Source organism: Ascidiella aspersa, chromosome 7, assembly GCF_963924565.1.
Source record: "Ascidiella aspersa chromosome 7, kaAscAspe10.2, whole genome shotgun sequence".
NCBI lineage: Eukaryota > Metazoa > Chordata > Ascidiacea > Phlebobranchia > Ascidiidae > Ascidiella > Ascidiella aspersa.
The window spans coordinates 16470433-16489518 of NC_139453.1; the positions used below are offsets into that span (position 1 = coordinate 16470433).

General features: G+C 33.5%; 1 protein-coding gene across 2 annotated transcripts; it reads left to right on the forward strand.

Moving 5' to 3' along the window:
* Positions 1 to 260: 260 nt before the first annotated feature.
* On the forward strand, positions 261 to 18692 carry LOC146138059 (cysteine and histidine-rich domain-containing protein 1-like). 2 transcript variants are annotated; one of them, XM_083393977.1, is made up of 8 exons: positions 261 to 386; positions 3361 to 3479; positions 4961 to 5127; positions 7536 to 7671; positions 10019 to 10089; positions 10479 to 10698; positions 17000 to 17062; positions 18313 to 18692. In XM_083393977.1, the coding sequence occupies exons 1-8, from the start codon at positions 296 to 298 to the stop codon at positions 18550 to 18552; spliced, it is 1107 nt and encodes a 368-aa protein (XP_083250103.1). In that variant the 5' UTR covers positions 261 to 295; the 3' UTR covers positions 18553 to 18692. The 2 variants fall into 2 exon arrangements, with proteins under 2 accessions (XP_083250103.1, XP_083250104.1); XM_083393978.1 differs by having other exon boundaries at positions 3361 to 3467.
* Positions 18693 to 19086: the final 394 nt, after the last annotated feature.

A 19086-nucleotide genomic window follows, 5' to 3' on the forward strand; every position in this document is an offset into this window, starting at 1 on the left:
TTCGCATCTGGCACTTGGCAGGAGTGTTGACGACGCACGTGTTCGCTTTGTGTCAGAAGGTTCGCTTTTGCTTGACTTTAATTCGCTGTTTCTGATATATTTTGTTTTATTTCTTATGACAGCATTACAATCATATCCGTCGCTATATTATGACGTCTTTAACGTCAGACGGAAAAACAGGGAATTCCCTAAGTTGAAAATTCGTAACAACCCCAGGTTTACTCTTATAAATATATATATTTGTAATTTTGTTTGCATGTAGGAAATTTATTGCTAAAAAAAGGAATAATCGTTTATGAAAAGTTATTCAATGGCAAAAACCGACACTCTTCAATGTTACAACAAAGCCTGTGGGGTGAAATTTGATTCAAGCAAAAATACAGAGGGTAAATACTTAAATTTAAATAGTATATGTAAATAAATATGTTTTATTATTGTCTTTAATATATACCTAAATTAAATAATTAAATAAATGAAAAATATATATACTCTCTTAAGTACGATAGACAAAAACAGAAAAAAAAAATACTACTGGTTTAAGCATTTATACCAGTGGTTCCTAACCTTTGCTAAACTGTCAAACTCAGACTATGTTATTCTGCAAGGTTTCGTCAATCCCCAGATTTTCGCTCTGTTTGCCTTTAAAATGAGGCAAGTTCAGAATTTTTGTTGAAGCCATTATAAAATGGTTCAGAAATAACCTCCCAATATTATGTCAAACAGGAGTGAAAAACACTACAAAATTCGCAAATAGGCATCTGAAACACGGTATAATCAATTGATAAATTTGCATTGATTTAGCTTAAATTAAAACTTTCAATTTAAAAGGATATGTGATACCTGGGCCACATAAAAGAGATCCGAATCTAGCTTGATATAATGTCATTTATATTTAAACTTACATAGATTGCACTTTATATTGTTCATGAGTCATAGACCCAACATGCTATCATATTCATAGCGCTAATCCGCTGAATAGATTTTTTAGAAAGTTAAAAATCGTATTTTCATAGTTAAAGTTGGCAAAAAAATTGTTTGAAAGGGGGCCATGGTCTGTTTTCAAAAATCTGACTGTTTCAGTGGAGATTTGTCCCGAACTCTGGTTAAGAACCACTGATTTATATTATTAAAACTACTTATAATTAGGACTAAAAACATTGTATAATTTAAAAATTAATAAAAAATTTTGATGGTCATAACAGTATATTTTTTATTATTATTTTCCATTGCATATTAGAAATTTGTACACCTACTTGTCAGATCAAGCATTTCAAAAACTGTTTCCATCGGTGGTAGCTTGGGATTTTTAAGTAGAATATTGAATCCTTGTATACGAATCCTAACTGGATCCGTATTTTGCTGTTTATTTCGGGTAATGGAAACCGATCCAATTTATTTGTTTTACTGCAGATGGTTGTGCCTAATTGTACATACGCGAGTGGCAAGTTAAGATAAAGACCTTTAACGTTGCCGAAACAATTACTGTGCTTACTGTAAATGTAGCCATGTACTACGGCGCCAACCTATTTTATGTGACCAATTACTTCGCACATCGCGATAATTTTATCGAATAATTAGTTGTCAATCCAGCATTATTGGTTGAGCGACTAACGTGTATTTCCAGTTTCAGAGTTCATGAATTTTTGAAAAGTTGCAAAAGTAACACTCGTAAAACATGCTGGCATTGGACAAAATGTGCTAAGACATTACTCACGGTCAACTTGAGGCCAATAACAGATCATGTTTATAGTAAAGTAGAACTGACGCACAATAATGTTTTATATAACGGAACTGAATTGCTGAAGAGTTTTTTATGTTTCATTTTACTCACTATATTAGCAAAATATTAAGTTCTGGCAACCATAGGCGCTGAACTTTGGTTGCAGAGTGGTTTTAGACGCCCTTGGTATCTGGAAGGGCAATAAAATATCCCGGAATTTGACAAAGTTTCACCTGCAATTAGTGTGAAAATTCCACTTTGGGAAAAAAAAATATGCCGTCAATTGCACAATTTAGGTTCACTTAAACAATGTGCAAAACTTTACAGCGTGGGGAAGTGTTTGTTTGCACCTAAATAAAAGTGCTGAACTCTCAAAATAGGGCCCGCAGTGTAAGTCAGTCAGGCTACCTTTAACAAAAATTGGTCACAAGGCTATTCCCCATATTTAAGGATTATCACTTTGTTAATACATTTTATTTGGCACCATAAATGAGAATACAAACAATCATAGTTTCGTCAAATTATTATATCTTCATTCATTTTAAGGCCTTTTTCTTATTTTGAATAAACCCATTTTTAATTATAAACAAAAAAAATGTCAGTTAAATTTTATGACGGGCCCACCAAGACATTTTAAGTTTGGTTGAATTCTTAAAAAATGATTAATGTCATAACTCATACAGTAGTGAGGGGTGTCAAGCTGTTTTTTATTAAATCCTTTTGCACATCTACACTGAACAAAGCATTAAGTTAATTATTTTTTGCTATTTTGTTAAATACAGTGTCGCAGGACTTGTTGCTGTTGTTATATCAGTAGGTTTTGTTGAGTTTTCGTGTTATTTTTGGATTTGCTTTAATATGCAATAAATAAAATATATAAAAAATGCTGCACTCATCCCAAAAAAGATTTTTGTAAAAAATTTTCTTACTTTTGGCATAAACACAAATTCCTAGAGTTTAAAAAAACAAAAAAACAACATTCATATTCACTTTTATGTCCAACCACAGAGACTCTTTTTGATTGTAACCAATGATAAAAATCCTAACTTCATAAATATGTAGTCAAATGGGGTTAGTTAAAGCAACCATGGCTTTCTTTAGCAAAGACAGATATGCTTGCATCAAAAACTCCAAAAATCACTAATACTTAAAATAAATACACAAATTAAATAAATATATTAATAATTGCATTGCCATCAGTTTAAAAGGCTTGTCTTTAGCAAGTTTGGCTTTGGTAGACTTAAGTTCAACATGAAAGAATAACATATCCATGTACAATTCGATAATATCAAAAACAGTAACACTAGCATTATAGTAAAAGCAATTTAATCTCTTTTCTTTTAAAAAATTCATTCCGTTTTTCAAATTAAACGTTAAGAACTTGGCCTTCATGGACCCCCTGAGACGAGAACCCCAGTGTAAAAAAAATGAATTATTGGTTGAGTTGCTTAGAAAGGTTTTGGCCAATACACAATGTAGGCTGCATGTTCTCCATTTTTATTTCTTATGGAAAATATATATAGTGGAAGGTAAATTATATAATTTTAAAATTTTATGGGATACTTATGTATATTAAAACTGGCAAATAACCTATTAAGGCTTAGCAAACTTGAGTAATTATTTGCATTTCTTGCTTTTAGATTGTTGTCAACATCATCCTGGAGTTCCTGTCTTCCATGATGCATTAAAAGGCTGGTCATGTTGTAAAAAGAGAACAACAGATTTTTCAGACTTCCTTAAAATTCCAGTATATTTAAAAGTTATATTTTGTTATTGTTTTAACCCTTTGCATAAGATAACAGAACATTTGCAAAGATGTTATTAGAAAAGCAAAATACATATATATTATAGGTAATTGTTTAATAGGAAAAAATACATTACTTTTTTCATTACTCTGCCACAGAACAAAAGTTTTATATATTATTTATGACTTTGCAGTACACTAAGGCAGTTCTCTTCAACCGGTGTGCACGGTGTACCCTGGGGTGCACCAAAATATGCATGGGGTGCACCAGTACAAAAAGGTATATAAGGGTGCATCACAAACTTTTAATAAATCATTATTATTTGACTTTTCAATCTTATTTAAATGCTGTTTTTTTTCTCAAGTTTGTTTGAATGCTGTTTTATGACATGCACCAGTACTCGCAAGCAGCCTTTAGCCATAATCAAACTCTCACCGGCAGTGTGTAAAACTTCGGCAGCTCCGCTCGGTTTAGTTGACATGATGATATTGATATGCATAATGATTTTAATATATAATGCTTTTTACCTCAGTTTACCTTTTAGGTAAACAGGGTGCATAAGTTCGTCACAACAACTTCAAGGGTTCACCAAACCAAAAAAGGTTGAAGGGCACTGCACTAAGAAACAGTCAACCTTACCAAAGACAGTTCCATGACATCCTAATGCATAGGCGTAAAGGGTTAAATTAGCTTTTAAAAATGTTGGCGAATTATAATTTAGTAACATGGCAATAGAGATTTCTCATGGTGACTAACAAATGTTAGTGATATATTGAAGCAAACACTTGTGAAAAAAAGGTTGCTTCCAATTAGTAATTTCAAAAACTGCTTGCTTGTAAATATGTGGGTACTTTTGCATTAAGACAAAATTCTGAACTGTTAAAGAACTATCCTTCAGCTTGTGCAGATTCGCACTAATGTCAGCTAATTACATTTGTAAATCTGGTTCTTGAGAAGACGGACGTGGCTTCCAAATCTCACAGCGGAAGCATAGTCATATTATTTCAAGCTTCACCTGCCTTGTGTTTAAAAAATGCAAACCCTTGTAAGTTGCAGCACAATACGCACATGGATGAGCCTTAGTCTATAGTTACTTAAAACTATTTACAGACAGATATAAATTGTCTTCTTTAATCAGGTTTCGGTGTTGCCTATTAGGGGTCTCTGATAGCTAGTTCTTCAGTACTATCAAAATACACGCACAAAAATTGAAAACTATGCAGTATAGTTGGTTGTATTTCAATAAAAAAAAATTTAAAGGTCAAATAAAAAAAATCTAAAATCTGCAGCTTTTGTTACAAGGCTGTTACTCTTAACGGCGGTGTAAAAAGGTCAAAATACTTGCCCTCTGGCACACTTGAAGTTCAGTCAAGCTGTAAAAACTCTGCTTACATTTGATGTTATTGAAAGTGTGGCAGGGTGTGGAATAATGCTTTTAATATTAATTTAAATCCAAAAAGACAGGCGAGTATAACTTAATACTCTATCTACATAGGGTTGTACCCGGGGAAGACATAACCATGTCAAACCAGTTGAGGAATTAAAACCGACTGTTGTTACAAAAAAAGAAAAATCCGACAATAAAGAAAGAGAATTTTATGGAAGAACTCCAAATGTACCATCACCATCTAAGGTTGAAGAATTTGTTGAAAAAAGACCCAGGTATTGCTTTATTGCTACTTATTTCATATTTTTAGTTCTAAATTTTTTTACTAACACAATTTTTTAAAATGCTTATACATTAACTGAAAATGATACAAGATCAAACCGTAACGTAATAATCAAGATGATGTCTATCTACTTAAGGCTTCGCAGTTCATTATAATTAGTGCGATTATGTTTTGACCTAAAAGAGAAATTTTGACCTAAAAATTTAAAATTTAAAATTTTTTTTTTTGACAAAATTTGGACCTATTAGAAATACATTGATTTAGGCACCATATTGTTGTTTGAAGTACTGCATTGGTGTCTTGGCGTCGCTAACCACACAATTTAGATGTTTTACTGACTACCGGTCAAACACCAATCAATTACTTTTTTGGGTTTATGCAAAACCAATAAAAATGATTAGTTGATATTTTTGATCTTTCAAAAGACAAACCACATGAAAATGCCAAAGGAAAACAAGATGCTGGTTATTTTAGAAAAATGTTATGTAAACAGTTGAAAAACAAGTTAAAAATTTTGACCAAGCATTTTATTTAATTTTGTAAACTATTTATGTGCATTTTTTGTCTATTTTGACAAATTTTAACCTATTATGTAAATTTTGACTTTTTTTTCACAAGTTAAAAATAAAATCTTAGGATCAAGAAAGATAACCATTTTATAGATATATTACTTCATATCAAATATAAGTAGATCTACTAATGCCACATCTAGGGATGTTCAAAATAGAATATCGAATCCTTGGATTTGAAATCGAAAAGGCAATTCTGCTGTTTATTTCGAGTGATTAAAACTGATACATTTTAATGTTCTATGGCTGATGGTTACGCCTAATTGTACTAGCGTGAGTGGCAAGTTTAGATAGGCCTGTCGCTGCCATGACACATTTATAGTGCTTGCTTAAAATGTAGCCTTTTAGTACAGTGTCAGCGATTCGAAACCTAAAGTTCTAGAATCCCCTGGGATTGTACTTTAAACATCCCTAGCCACATCTAAAACAAGTTAACGACATCTTGCAGTAGGGATGTGTGATGGTATCAGTACATGTATAATACTTTGGTGGTAATGGTGTCAGTTCTATACCCACTAATTTATGACTTCTGGTCTGGGTTTTCAGTTTCAAAGCAGCATTTTTAATGTTAAAACAGTTGTTTTTAACCTTTTCCATTCCCCTGCTTGGAAAACAACTAATTTTTATTAAAGTAATTTGATATTGGATTGACAGCCATACAATTTTGGCCAAAACAGGCCTGCACAGTCAGAATGGTACAAGACGAGCCGCAATAAGAACTTAAAAAATATCATTCATGTCTAATTGGGTAAACTAAAATATGTACATTAAATCTAGGGATGCAACACACTATAATCTAGTCAGTGCATAGTTGCACGGCCCTTAGATTCCCTGAGGGGTCACAAAACATAATATTTTAATTATTTCTCAGTTAAAAATTGAGGTTCTCATTATGATGATAAAGACCTACCTTGTTGTGAAACGTGAACAAACGGGGGCACAAATTGATGGAAATTGGATAGAAGTGGTGCCCAGTCAATGAGAGGTAGTGCTGGATAACTTTGCAAAACGTCAATTGGCAAGCAAACACAGGCCGTGAAAAGATTAAACTTACATATTTTTAACAGTGACTCTCAAACTAGGGTCAATGACATTGTATAAAGTGTACTCAGAAATCAAACTGCGGCGAACAAGCCAGAACTGGCAGGTTTCATATAGCTCACCATATAGGAGATTTTGAATAGCTTACTACATAATTTTTTTTGTTTAAATGTTTTTTTTTCGTATCATTTTATAATACTTAAGTCAACAATCTGGGTCCAGCCTGCAAAGCATTTTAATACGGCCCACAGCTTATTTTTTCATAAAACCTTTTAAAGCAGTTTTTAAACTCTTGTTTAAAGCAAAAGTGGATTTCTGTTCAATAAAACACTAACATTTTGAAAGTATTATTAAATTAATTATTTCAAGGTAATGTTTGCTAATGGCTTAGTAATATTGTTGAAAAAAATACTTTTTTATTAAAGATGACGCATCCGTTGAATTTTTGTTTGCTCAGACAAGCACCTGGTTACACAGAAAAACACGTTCTTTTTACTGAAGCAATACTAAGTTTGACAGCATTGGTTAAATTGTTCATTATCCCACTTTATACTTGGACAGTGCAGGCCTGTATTGGCGATGCGAAATTAGTGCAAATTTATATGAGGGTCTTAAAAGGTTCTGTTTTTTATATTGAATAATGTATATGCTCTGTGTAATGTGAACAAATCAATTTAACAATTTTGCTTTTCAGAAATAAATTAAAGTTATGCATCTTATGTGGCAGCAAACCTATCTTTTAAAATTAGACAATGCTGAATCATATTTTATTGTTGTTTTACCATCCCAGCGAAACAGATGCCTTACAAAATCTTTCAGTGAGCATGACATCCTCTTACAACCAAGCTAAATCCGACAAAATTTCCAAAAAAGATAGTGACGAAATCAAAATTGGAACAGCTTGTCATAATGGTGGATGTAAAGCTGTAAGTTAAAATATCTAAATATTTTGTTGATTGTGTGATTTGATGTATAGCTAAAAGCTAAATTAATGTTTTCAAACCTACAACAAAGTTCAATTATTTAGTCCTAAAATTTACAAAACACAAACAATTGCAAATATTGATACAATAAACACTGTAAGTGTTAGTTTATAAGTATGGGGAAGTCAAATACTTTCAAATTAAGTTCATTGAATACAGAATGCCATATCCAGGTCCAAATAAATCCAGACTTTCATAAGTAGGATGGCAGCAAAGTTTTATGGCAATGTCAAGGTATTTTGCAATATTTTCATCCAAAAATTTGTATATTAGTTCAACAAAAAGTACATTTCAGGCAACCATTTATTTGCACTCCTAGGGTCTTAAGGGCTTGGAGTTAAACTCTTAAGGTCGGAAAGCGCTTGCTCAGGTTCGTTTTCTCTTCAAGCATCTCTGTCCTCACATAGCTGATTAAACAGCTAGGGTTAAGTGTGTGTGCTTTAATGAGGTTAATTATTTTAACTATATCATTGAATACTCTGTAAAGCTCCAGTGATGATTTTCGGCTAGCCAGCATTTCTCTGAGAATGACGCATGAATGGTGTGACCTCTTTAAACTGTCAAACTAGATAGACAGCTAATCATGGCTGTAGCTCAAACCGTCGCAGGGTATCTTTCAGCCTGCCCAGCCCTTTACATTTTTTTCTTGGATTTTGAATATTTTATTGAATATATTACACTTGGATACCATTTAAACCTATTCCTAATCTTACCAGCTTGGCGAAAACAGGATATTTAAAGCATTCTTTTAAAATAAGTCAAACTTTATATTATATATGTATTTCAAATTCCCTTTTTGACCAGGTCCTACAAATCATTTTCTTTAGTAACGCCATGCAAAAACTTGAACTAATGGCAATATAAAAAAGTATTAACCACCGACCAATACCTGAAAAGTATAGAATGAACATATGTACAAGGCTTCCCAGATTGGCTCTTTTGAAAACAAATTAAAAAAATCAGTTTTTTTAATGTGGTTGATGTCAGAAAATTTATTCAGCTTTTGGGCTTTTTTCTGTCACTTGTATGGAGGCTTGCTAAAGCTAATTGAAATACATAAGTTTTTTTCAAAAAAATTTCTGCCTGAATATCAATATAATAAATCTTGTTATTATGTAACATTATTTATAAACATTGTTTGCATGATTTCATTCTACTAGACTTTGGAGTGAGTACGCTTGAACATAAAAAACCTTGATCTTTTGGCCCAGTTTTGCGATATATTGTATGTACCAGGAGTTAAATTTTGCAATAATGTAACTCATATGGCCACAGCACTCTGGTTTGTTTTTTAACCTTATGAGTGCTTGGTACTAAATGGATTTTACTGAAGGCAAAGTATTTTAGACGAAAGTGAATTGTTTTGAATATAAAAATACAATTAGTTTTTTTGACTTTTTTCTAGCTTTTTCTGGCTTTTTATGTACGTTTTTTTGTTTAAGTAAAAATTTTATTCTGGCATCCCTGCTACGGACCAGTAACGAAATATTCGGACCGGTGTTTGCCAACCACTTGTATAAACCACCATTGTTGAATTATATTGTACCATTCTTATTTTTTGTAGCTGCACATCTTAGCTAGAGATGTTCAAAGTACACTAAAGCAACTACTTTCTGAATATATTTACTTACATATGTTTATTGTAATAAACACAAAACTGCAAATAGTTTAAAACTTAACGCCATGCCTGTTTGGCTACATTTTGTAGGGATAATATGCAAAACTACATCATAAAATAATCTAAATGTATCAAAATCAACATTGAGTTGTAAAAGTATTTCTTTTGTTATTTCGTCGCATATGCCCTGTAAACAGTCACTTTAATGTTACTACATATATTGCTGTTATTCTTCTAAGGTGGGTATTTATTTGGAATAGCAGTTAAAGAGGTCAATTTCATTAGTATGTTTCATTACATCCTTGTGTTTGTTGTTAGTATATCCCAAAGTATGTGATATGTTGCCTGGTTTATCACCTTTCTTATCTCATCAATATGTTTGACTCTAACAGTTTAAATTGTTTTTTTTGCAAGGAGCTGGTTTTACCTCTTTAAATAATATTGCCAAAGTTTTTTTAAGACATTTGTTTTTAAAGTGTCTTACTGTATGTTTAATATTTTGACATAAAATTTATACATATAAGTTATATAACAGTGGTGATTTAAAGGTATCATAGATAAATGTCTATTACCTACGTCATAAAGCAAATAACTTAATTAATATACCCTTGTTCTTAGGTTATGTGATTAGGGATCGAAACTAAACCCTAAACACTTTACTTTGTTTTTAAGGCATTTACAAACTCTTCACAAGATAATGCCATTTGCTTACACCACCCAGGTTCAGCTGTGTTTCATGAGGGGTATGTGTATAATTTGTACTTTATAATGATAACTAGACTTGAGGTAAACTTAGGGATGTGATACCTTATTTTAAAGGTAGTGTCTGACAGTAAATATATATTTGGTGAAAGTATATTGGCACTTAAAAAGCTAATATTAAACTGAAATAGTAACACTAGCAGTTTTGCGTAAATGCCAATGATACCTTCAGTATTTATTTTTAACTGAACATCAAAGTTTTCAAATTTATTTACCTTCGAGGTACTTACAAACAAAAACAGCTAAAATATTTTTTTGAGCTCAGTTTGCCATATAAAAACTGAGTTTTCAGCATTTTTCGTTCATTTACTAATTTTACAAAAAATAGATTGACACGGAATAACTTTATTTGTGTTCTTCTTTTATATAGTATGAAGTATTGGTCTTGTTGTCAAAGAAAAACATCTGATTTCACGTCATTTTTAAATCAAGAAGGATGTTCTCAGGGGTCACATTTATGGACAAAACCTAAAAGTGATAAAATATGTTGTCGTTATGATTGGCATCAAACTGGAAAGCAAGTTGTCTTGTCAATTTTTGCGAAACTTGTTAATGCAAAGACATCACAGTTTCAAGCTAATAAAGTTGTAGTAAGTATTATTAGATGAAAAAAGATTTTCTAGATAAAGTAAATAGTCTCTTAGTGGTAACCAGTAACACAACCAGAAAATATTCCAGGAACCTAATTAGAAACTAGGGATGAATCAATTTTAAAGAAATCATAACTAGAGATGTTCCAAGTAGAACACCAATTAAATAGTTTTCGAATTTAAATTAAGCCCACAATTTTAAATTTAAGTGTTTTTATTTATTTAATTGCTATTTTACCAGGTGGTTTAGTTACAATTGATCTTAAAATAAGAAATCTGTGATAGTATGGAACATAGACATAACTAGAACAGGGTGTCGACAAAAAAACTTGTTGGCAGATATAGTGAACATGCAAACACAATGGTCTCTTTACAAATTTTCTCTGGTGTTTTAGATTGTACACAAATGTTAGTGAAACTTGGTTACAATCAGGATCTATTGAACAGTCAATTAATATGCTGCAAATAATACAACATAACTACTAATGGAATTGGACATACTTGCTCAATTATACCACGCCGGATATTGACGTAACGTTGGCCATAAGTAAATGAGTTCAACACCACCTTGTTTTGCCAGCTTAGTCTTCAATGCCCTAGTCCAGTGGTTCTTAACCAGGGTTCGGCAACCTACGGCACGCGGCCGCCGATGAAATTCATCTGGCCCGCCGCCCCTTTGTCAAACTAGACACGAGTCCATTTCACATACTTTTTGACTATTTTAACTACGTAAGTGCGAAAAATATGACCATTCTGCACCGGTTTATTTACGTTTTGACGCTGTCTTTTAAACTAGATTAGCTCTTTATTACCGTTGCGCCGTGGAAGGTTGCCAAGTGCGTCGCGGAAAAACGGAAAACGTACTTATTCCAAAATATTTGACATATACTTTTTAACATTTTATTTATTTTTCATTTTCGGCAATGTAATAAAAACTTGCATAAAATTTAAAAGAACTGCCCGTATACAAAAAAAAAAACCGCGCTCGCTTCGCTCGCCAGGTGTACCTTGACTTAAAAAGGTTAACAAACACTGAGCTAAAGATTACCTTTAAATGTTATCGAGTTCCATCAAAGTAGTTTTATTACACTTTTCATTCGTTGTACGGATGACGACGTGTGAACTCTAATTTTAAACCAAACAAACGCCTTTTTTCGCTTTGCGTCACCACTTTACTGCCTCCTTAAGTGTAATTAAACACGTTTTTAAGTGCAAAAACGATCTGAGGCCCGCCTGATTCACATTTCTAACATGTTAATAACACAATTCCTAATATACACTTTGTGCGGCCCGCAAAGACCTTTCTGAGTTTGGCCCGCGACAAGAAAAAGGTTGTCGACCCCTGCCTTGGGGTTCAACGCAGCTGTTTCAAGGGTTCGGCGAGAACGTCCTTTGAAACATAAATGCTGTTATTTCAACCTAAATTCGATTCTCTTTTGTGCGCCAATATGCCATGTCACGTTACAAATTAAAAGTTCGGCAAAATTAACCTATGTAAATGCAAGTTTATAATTTGATTATGCCCAGTTTAAGCTGCTAGGAGGATGAAACGAATATTAAGCGAAAATTTAGGGTTCGACAAAAGCTTGCAGAATGACATAGGGGTTCGACAGGTTGCCAAAGGTTAAGAACCACTGCCCTAGTCTGATAAAAAATATCGTTTAATCTTTTAAAGTAAATATTTTTTATAAACATTATTAGGAAGCAAATCTCTGTATGCAAACTAACTATTATCTACCCCCAGTTTTTTTTTAAGGTTTGGTTTGGGCGACCGCTAAGTAGTTTTAAGAGACCGCAAGTGTTTCATTTAAATACCAAAAAGTTGTCCAAAATTTGGGAAACCGCTGGAGAAATTTGGAAACACCTTAAAAAAAACGCTGTCTACCCCGACGCTAGTACCTTGACGAAAACAGTGTTTTGAGTTTTTTAACAAAAATACTCGCATATAGCAACCCTTAAACTGTTTACAATGAAATGCACAACAAACACAGTTAATTGCAATTTGCTAGGATCTATGATGCAGTAGTCATGGTTATATTAAGGTACAAAAACCATGGTGTGTCTGTGATTATTTGCACGTGTTCTTCATGGTGCGGGACACGTGATATTCCAAATGTCCATGTTTTCTTTGAATTAGGCCCAAACTGTCATATTATAGAGGGTATGGGACGCATGGCACTACAGGGCTGAAAAGATTTTCTCAAAACGGGCTAAGCTATACTTAAAAAATAAATGGATGCTCGCAAAAGGTTTTCGCACGACGTTGTTAAAGTAGGCAAAAACTACAGTGTTTGTTAGTCCATTGTCCACCCTGGATCCGCCTTAATTTCGCTTTGCTATATATGTAAGTTAAAAACCATTGTGTATAGGTCAGACGTGCCAATTTTGATTACTTCTAATATTATGCGAAAAATAAAACGTTTATGGCGTATGAACGAAACATAGTTTTAAAATAGTTTTATTTTCTATAAACCTACCCTGTGCGATTTCTGCTTACTCGCGTATAAACCACACTTTCAAAAAGCTCACTGCAGTTTTTGGTAATTTTTTAAACGATTTTGACTTGAAATAATTTTGACGAATTTTGGGTTAACGTATATTTTTATTTTGACTTTTTATCTTAAGTCAAAAAATAATCTCCCCATCAATCGGGAATTGAGGTCGACATTTAATACTAGTGTCGCGACAACCTGGTGCGTACTTTTAAATTTCCAAGACGCAATGTTTCAGTTTTGCATATAAACTTAACCGCAGTAGTAAAATGCTTACAGATACTATTATTCTTTGACATGTGCATTCGAATTACTTGTAGTTAATTATGATTAGGTACCAGGTGATGGCTCCCCCCAAACTATATTATTTGTCAAGCTCTTTGTGACTGCATTAATCTTTTGCGCTTGGCGCCAATCTTTTCGTTTCCGAATATGTTTAAACTCGCCGGTCGCCTGTTCGTGAACAACGCGCCAACATATAAGTCGGTCTTAAACGAGCGTTGTCGCGATATATAGAAAGAAAGTACTTGTTCCCAGAAGCGACAGGAATAAATGACTCTCTTTCTATTTGATATATTGCGCTCGCTTGAGACGCCATTTTCGTTTGTAGCGGTATGCCAAGAGGCAATTCATATATTTTGCTAAGGTTTTTAAGAATTTTTGTTTATGTTGACGAAGAACCTAATTGTATTTTTCACAATCACGCATAATAATTGCGATAACTTATATACCTTTTAATGCCGCTTCACTGCATGGGTTACCATTATTTTTGAGAATGATTTAGTTCAGGGGTGTGCAACCTTTCATAGTGCCGGGCCAAATATGTGTATTCGGATTCCCCCATGGGCCACTTGGATATATCGTGGACTGTAGACCTGTTAGTGACTACTACGAAAAGAAAACAGTTTCGTTATTAGTTTGTTGCGAATCAACGGAAAAGATTTTAAAATTGCTTTAATGTGAGCTTTCAAGCTGGCTTGCTCTCCCAACCACTCTATCCAGGTTTTCCTCAACTGAAGTTTTGGCAACCCGAAGTCCATTTACCGTGCATTAGTTAGTTCTGGGCGATGGGGGGATTTCGTTAACCCCAGTTCGGAAAAAATGTTCACACGTACGTTGAACCGAACAGTGCCACTTTTAAAGCGACAATTTTTCTCCGCTGTGAAAACATATTTTAAATCGAGATGTTTGCGGTAAAAAAATTACTTTTGGGCTGCGCAAAGAGAAATTTGTTTCTTTTTTTTACAATTTACATGAATATTGAAATTGATTAAAAGGCAATGGAATTTCATATGAGCGAGAAAAATCAAACAAAAATCAAACAATCAACTTTCACACAACTTGTACACTTTCAGCAACAGCATCCAAAACACATTTTTGTAGTTTTATTTTATTATCAGGTCACATTACTTTCATCACTTTCTCCTACTGCTTCCGTCAATCATCGAATTTTTTACTTTTTTTTTAATTATGAACAATTACTAGTAACTTACTGTTAGCAGCTACTGCAGCGATTGTTCCATGGTTGTTTTGAAGCAATAGCACAACGAAAGGATATTGTTTCAGGCGATTTTAATCGTGGAGAAATAAGAATTTGCTTTAGCGGTAATTTAAGGTAAATCGCTTTCCACCTCATACTGTGGGTATAAACCAAACATTTACATGCTATATAAGGTGACCTAGACTTAGAAACAGTCAGGAAGTTTCAATATTTTAACCGTTACGTTTTGTGTTGCGGGCCAAAAAACAAAGCACGCCGCGGGCCACATATTTAGGTTCCGCGGGCCGCAGGTTGGACGCCCCTGATTTAGTTAACCCATTTCAGACACAATTAGTGGCAAACAAGATAGGGACGACCAGCGCCTTTCATCACTTTACAATGTAGGCTACATGTTTTTCGATCACCGCAAAATGCAGAAAAAAACACATCACATGTTGTGAAATTTCTATTCATATTTACCGCACTTACAGCACCATGCAGTGTAACTTTTTTGGTGAAAGAATTATTTTTATGTTGCTTGAGATATTAGGCCGGGCGGCTGATGTCTCGAATGCCTTAGGCCTACAAGCCCTACATAGTTTGTGGCCGTCAAAGATTCACCGGAAGTACGTGTTTGCTTGAATATCACACAAGTCAAGTAATTAATGCCGGCACACGGACCGTATTCTTAAAATAGGCATCAGACCTACCCGAGAACAATTTAAAAGTGCTTTTAGACCAGTTGTCGTACCGCGATTATGTGTTTGCTTTAATATCAAGCATGTCGAAGCTTAGCCAATTGTTATGAGCTATTGCCAATTATTTAAACAATCCAACTTAAAAACAACGCACAACATTGTTTTTTGGTTACATGTTAATTGCCACAATATTGTATAATCACTGGAATCAGCTATAACACGCGTCTTCTGCAACTACACTGGGTTGTACATCACGTATTAGTATTCAGGAGACACCTTATGTGGTTGTTTACAATTAGCGCACTCGGATCTTCCGTGTTTATAATCACATCAATTTAGAAAAACACAACACCACCTAACAAACACAGTGTTAAGTCTTGACTATTTAAGCTTGGAAAAACAGCGTCAAAAACAATTTTTTAGTTACAAATAATAACTACAGTTACGCAGATAATTGCCAAATTTCTACCTCACAACGACACCAGTCAAGTAAAAATGTCGATTCGATACCAGCCATAATCTAAAAAAGGGTCTTACTGTTTCAGAATCAGTCAAGCACACCGGCAAAGACTGTTTTGCAATATAGACATGTTTTCCGATTATCACAAAATGCACAAAACGCATTATATGTTATAAAAATGCTGTTTACCGAATGTGTAGCACCACGTAGTATAACGTTTGGGCATAAGTATAAATGTAATGCCATTAAAAATATCCATTTTTTAAACGTCTGACGAAGATGTCACGAAATACTTAACAATATGGGTTACATGTTAATTGCCCCATTAATTTTTTATAATTATTGGGTGTAACTAGTTTTTATATAAGTTCAAAGTCATTTTAACCGTATTATATCTTTATTAGCGCAATATACAGTATAAAAAACGCGTGATTAACGACGCCTAGGTTATTTAAATCAATGTATTTCTAACAGGTCAAAATTTTAATTTTTCAGGTCAAAATTTCCTATTTTTTTGGTCAAAAAATATTCGCCCTAGTTATAACACAAGGCTAGCAAATTTACCACGGACATGTTACAACGTAACATGTAATAGTGGTGTATCAAGAGCCTACGCAGGGGTCGGGAACCTTTTCAGCTAAGGGGGCCATAAAAGCCAAATATTTTTGTTATAGTTCCATAAGAGCTTATCAAATCGGCCACGAACAGACAAACAGGATTCGCGCGAACGGCGGAAAATTTTGCTATTATACTTGTTTTAAAAAATACAGTTTGAAAGGGGTCATGCCCGCGTAAGTTTTATTCAAGTCATGTTAAGAAATAATCGCCTAGATTTATTTTGGAGCAAGACTACATTATTAAAAGGGTCATATGGCATCCTCAAAAGAGCCATAAATGACCTACGAGTCATAGGATCCCGGCCCCTGAGCCCTACATCATAATGGATTCTTACATTTTGTTTATCTTGCGTATTGCAGCGGCAAATACTTCAGATCACCTGAAGAATTTCAGTTACCTGTAGGAAAACGGCTAAACATTCCATTTCACCTGGGAAATGTAGAATATTTCGTCTAGTCTTTGAATAAAAAAGTCAAATCCAATGTGTAATCTAGTTTTTCCGATAAATTGTTATCAATTGAGCTGAATTGAATTGAATTATTTTTATTTTTAGTGCCAAACGAGTCTTGACTTTGAAAATGGAAAACATTTCGACTTGCATCTTGTGCTGTTTGGGGTAAGAAAACTTTTTTCTAGTAGCGATTAAGCATTATAATATATTTTTTTAATTTAACACAACACAACCCGTAGACGTGATTCCATTTTCACGAAATGTCATTATCTGTATATGGATCAGTCCCAATTTTAAACATTTAATTTGTTTTCTTCCCTACTAAAACATAGAATTGCAATTTGTTAAGAAAGCTGTAGTTCAACTGGAAAAAAAAAAAAAAAAAAATTGAAATGCCTCTTTAGTTGGCAATAAAGTTTGCTAGAATTTAGACATTTAAAATGATAAAGCTAAACATTTTACCTTTGTAATATGATTAAAAACTTTTAGGCATCAAGTTTCGTTTCATAGTAATATATAGATGTATTTTGGTTTGTAAATCCAACCGGTGCAAAGTCTGGAATAGGCATGCATAAAACGACGGTCCGGTGCTGTTCTTCAACAAATTGTTTTATCAGGTTATAAAAAAAAACAGTCAAAATGTCTGTAGCTTTGTGTTTAGCCCTGCTAGTTAAATTAATCAAGCCAGAATACCAAATTTGAAATAAATGCATTAAAATTACTGCTACCATTTCTTTTGTAGTCTAATTTAACTTTTTCTCAATGTAAAAGTTAATACCGGGGTTAGGCGAACTTGTTTAATCGAAAGCGACTGGGTAATAACTGCACATGCCGCAAATTCAGTATAGTGTCAATCAGCACCTGCCCTGTTAAGAACCACTGAATTTAAGTAATATTTTTGGGAATCAAGGAAGTGATTTTTTTTTTTGAAATCTTAATCATAGCCGCTGAAATGCGACCACGTCTAACTCGAAAAAACTCTTTTGTGGCACGATTATTTTCATCATGTATCTAGTCTTGATTAAAATAAAAAATAGGGGCATGCTTTCGGTGTTGTGTTCCTGTGTCCTGTTTACAATACGGAAAATGCTTTATATAAAGATTTAGTTGACAAAAGTTGCAACAGGGACGGCCACTGGTTAAAATAAAATGTTTCTTTCAAATAGGATTCGGGCAATGTGCTAAAAGTTTTTGCATTTACAAAGTTCAGACAAACACACAGTTTTTTTGAGGCCCAAGTTCATGTGTACCCTAAATTAACCCGCTAATGATGGAGAACATATCAAAACATTGCTTTATTGCCATGGATAGGCAAATTTACGATTAATGAGAAAACTTGGCAATAAACTATGTGATGAGTAAAGTACCATTTGTTCTTACAGTTTGGTATTATTTTGAATTTTATTATAATGTAGGTTATTAATCCTGACAAAAGCAAAGTTATAGTATCGGCCACAAAAGTTGAAATCATCCTTACTAAAGCTTTTCCAATGAATTGGAAGTCAGTTGGAAATGTCATAGAACAAGAGAAAGTTGATGACAGTGCAGAACAAGAAAAAAATTCGCATGAAAATATCTCAACAGAACTTGAAACATCCCACATTGAAGACGATGACAGTGATTTGGATGGAATTGATGATGTTACTTTTGATTAATTTTTGCGGTACTATGTGCTGTTTGTACTGCTTTTCAAGTGTTTTTTTACCATTGCTTTGTATTTTTGACATGCATGATTTTGCTGAGTGCCGATAGTGCAGCGTACTCCTTCAACCATAAATATATTGTCTGTTTTCAATTTGTTTGGTTGTTTTAATAGCCATCACAAAAATCGTTGTTTTCTTAAATCTATATATAGTATTTATAATAGTTACATATCAACTGATATTGATGAGTTCAGAAGCATACACAAACAAAATAAAGTATAGAAAAATATTGAGTACTGTGCTAGGTTTCAGCGTTTCGTGAATAGTAAAAATGGTAGATATTTAAATCTTCAGTTAGTGATTAACCGCCTGTGCAGACCCTTGATCGACGCAATCGTCAAATCGAATTTTCCAAAAAGTATAGCGTTGTTTGGATTTTGCACTTTTCAAATACTTCACGTATGCCAACGTTTTTGCCATGCCTTGAAGTTTGAATACAGCAATGGCAAAAATATAACTATTTCGCGATGCTATATCTGTCGGGAA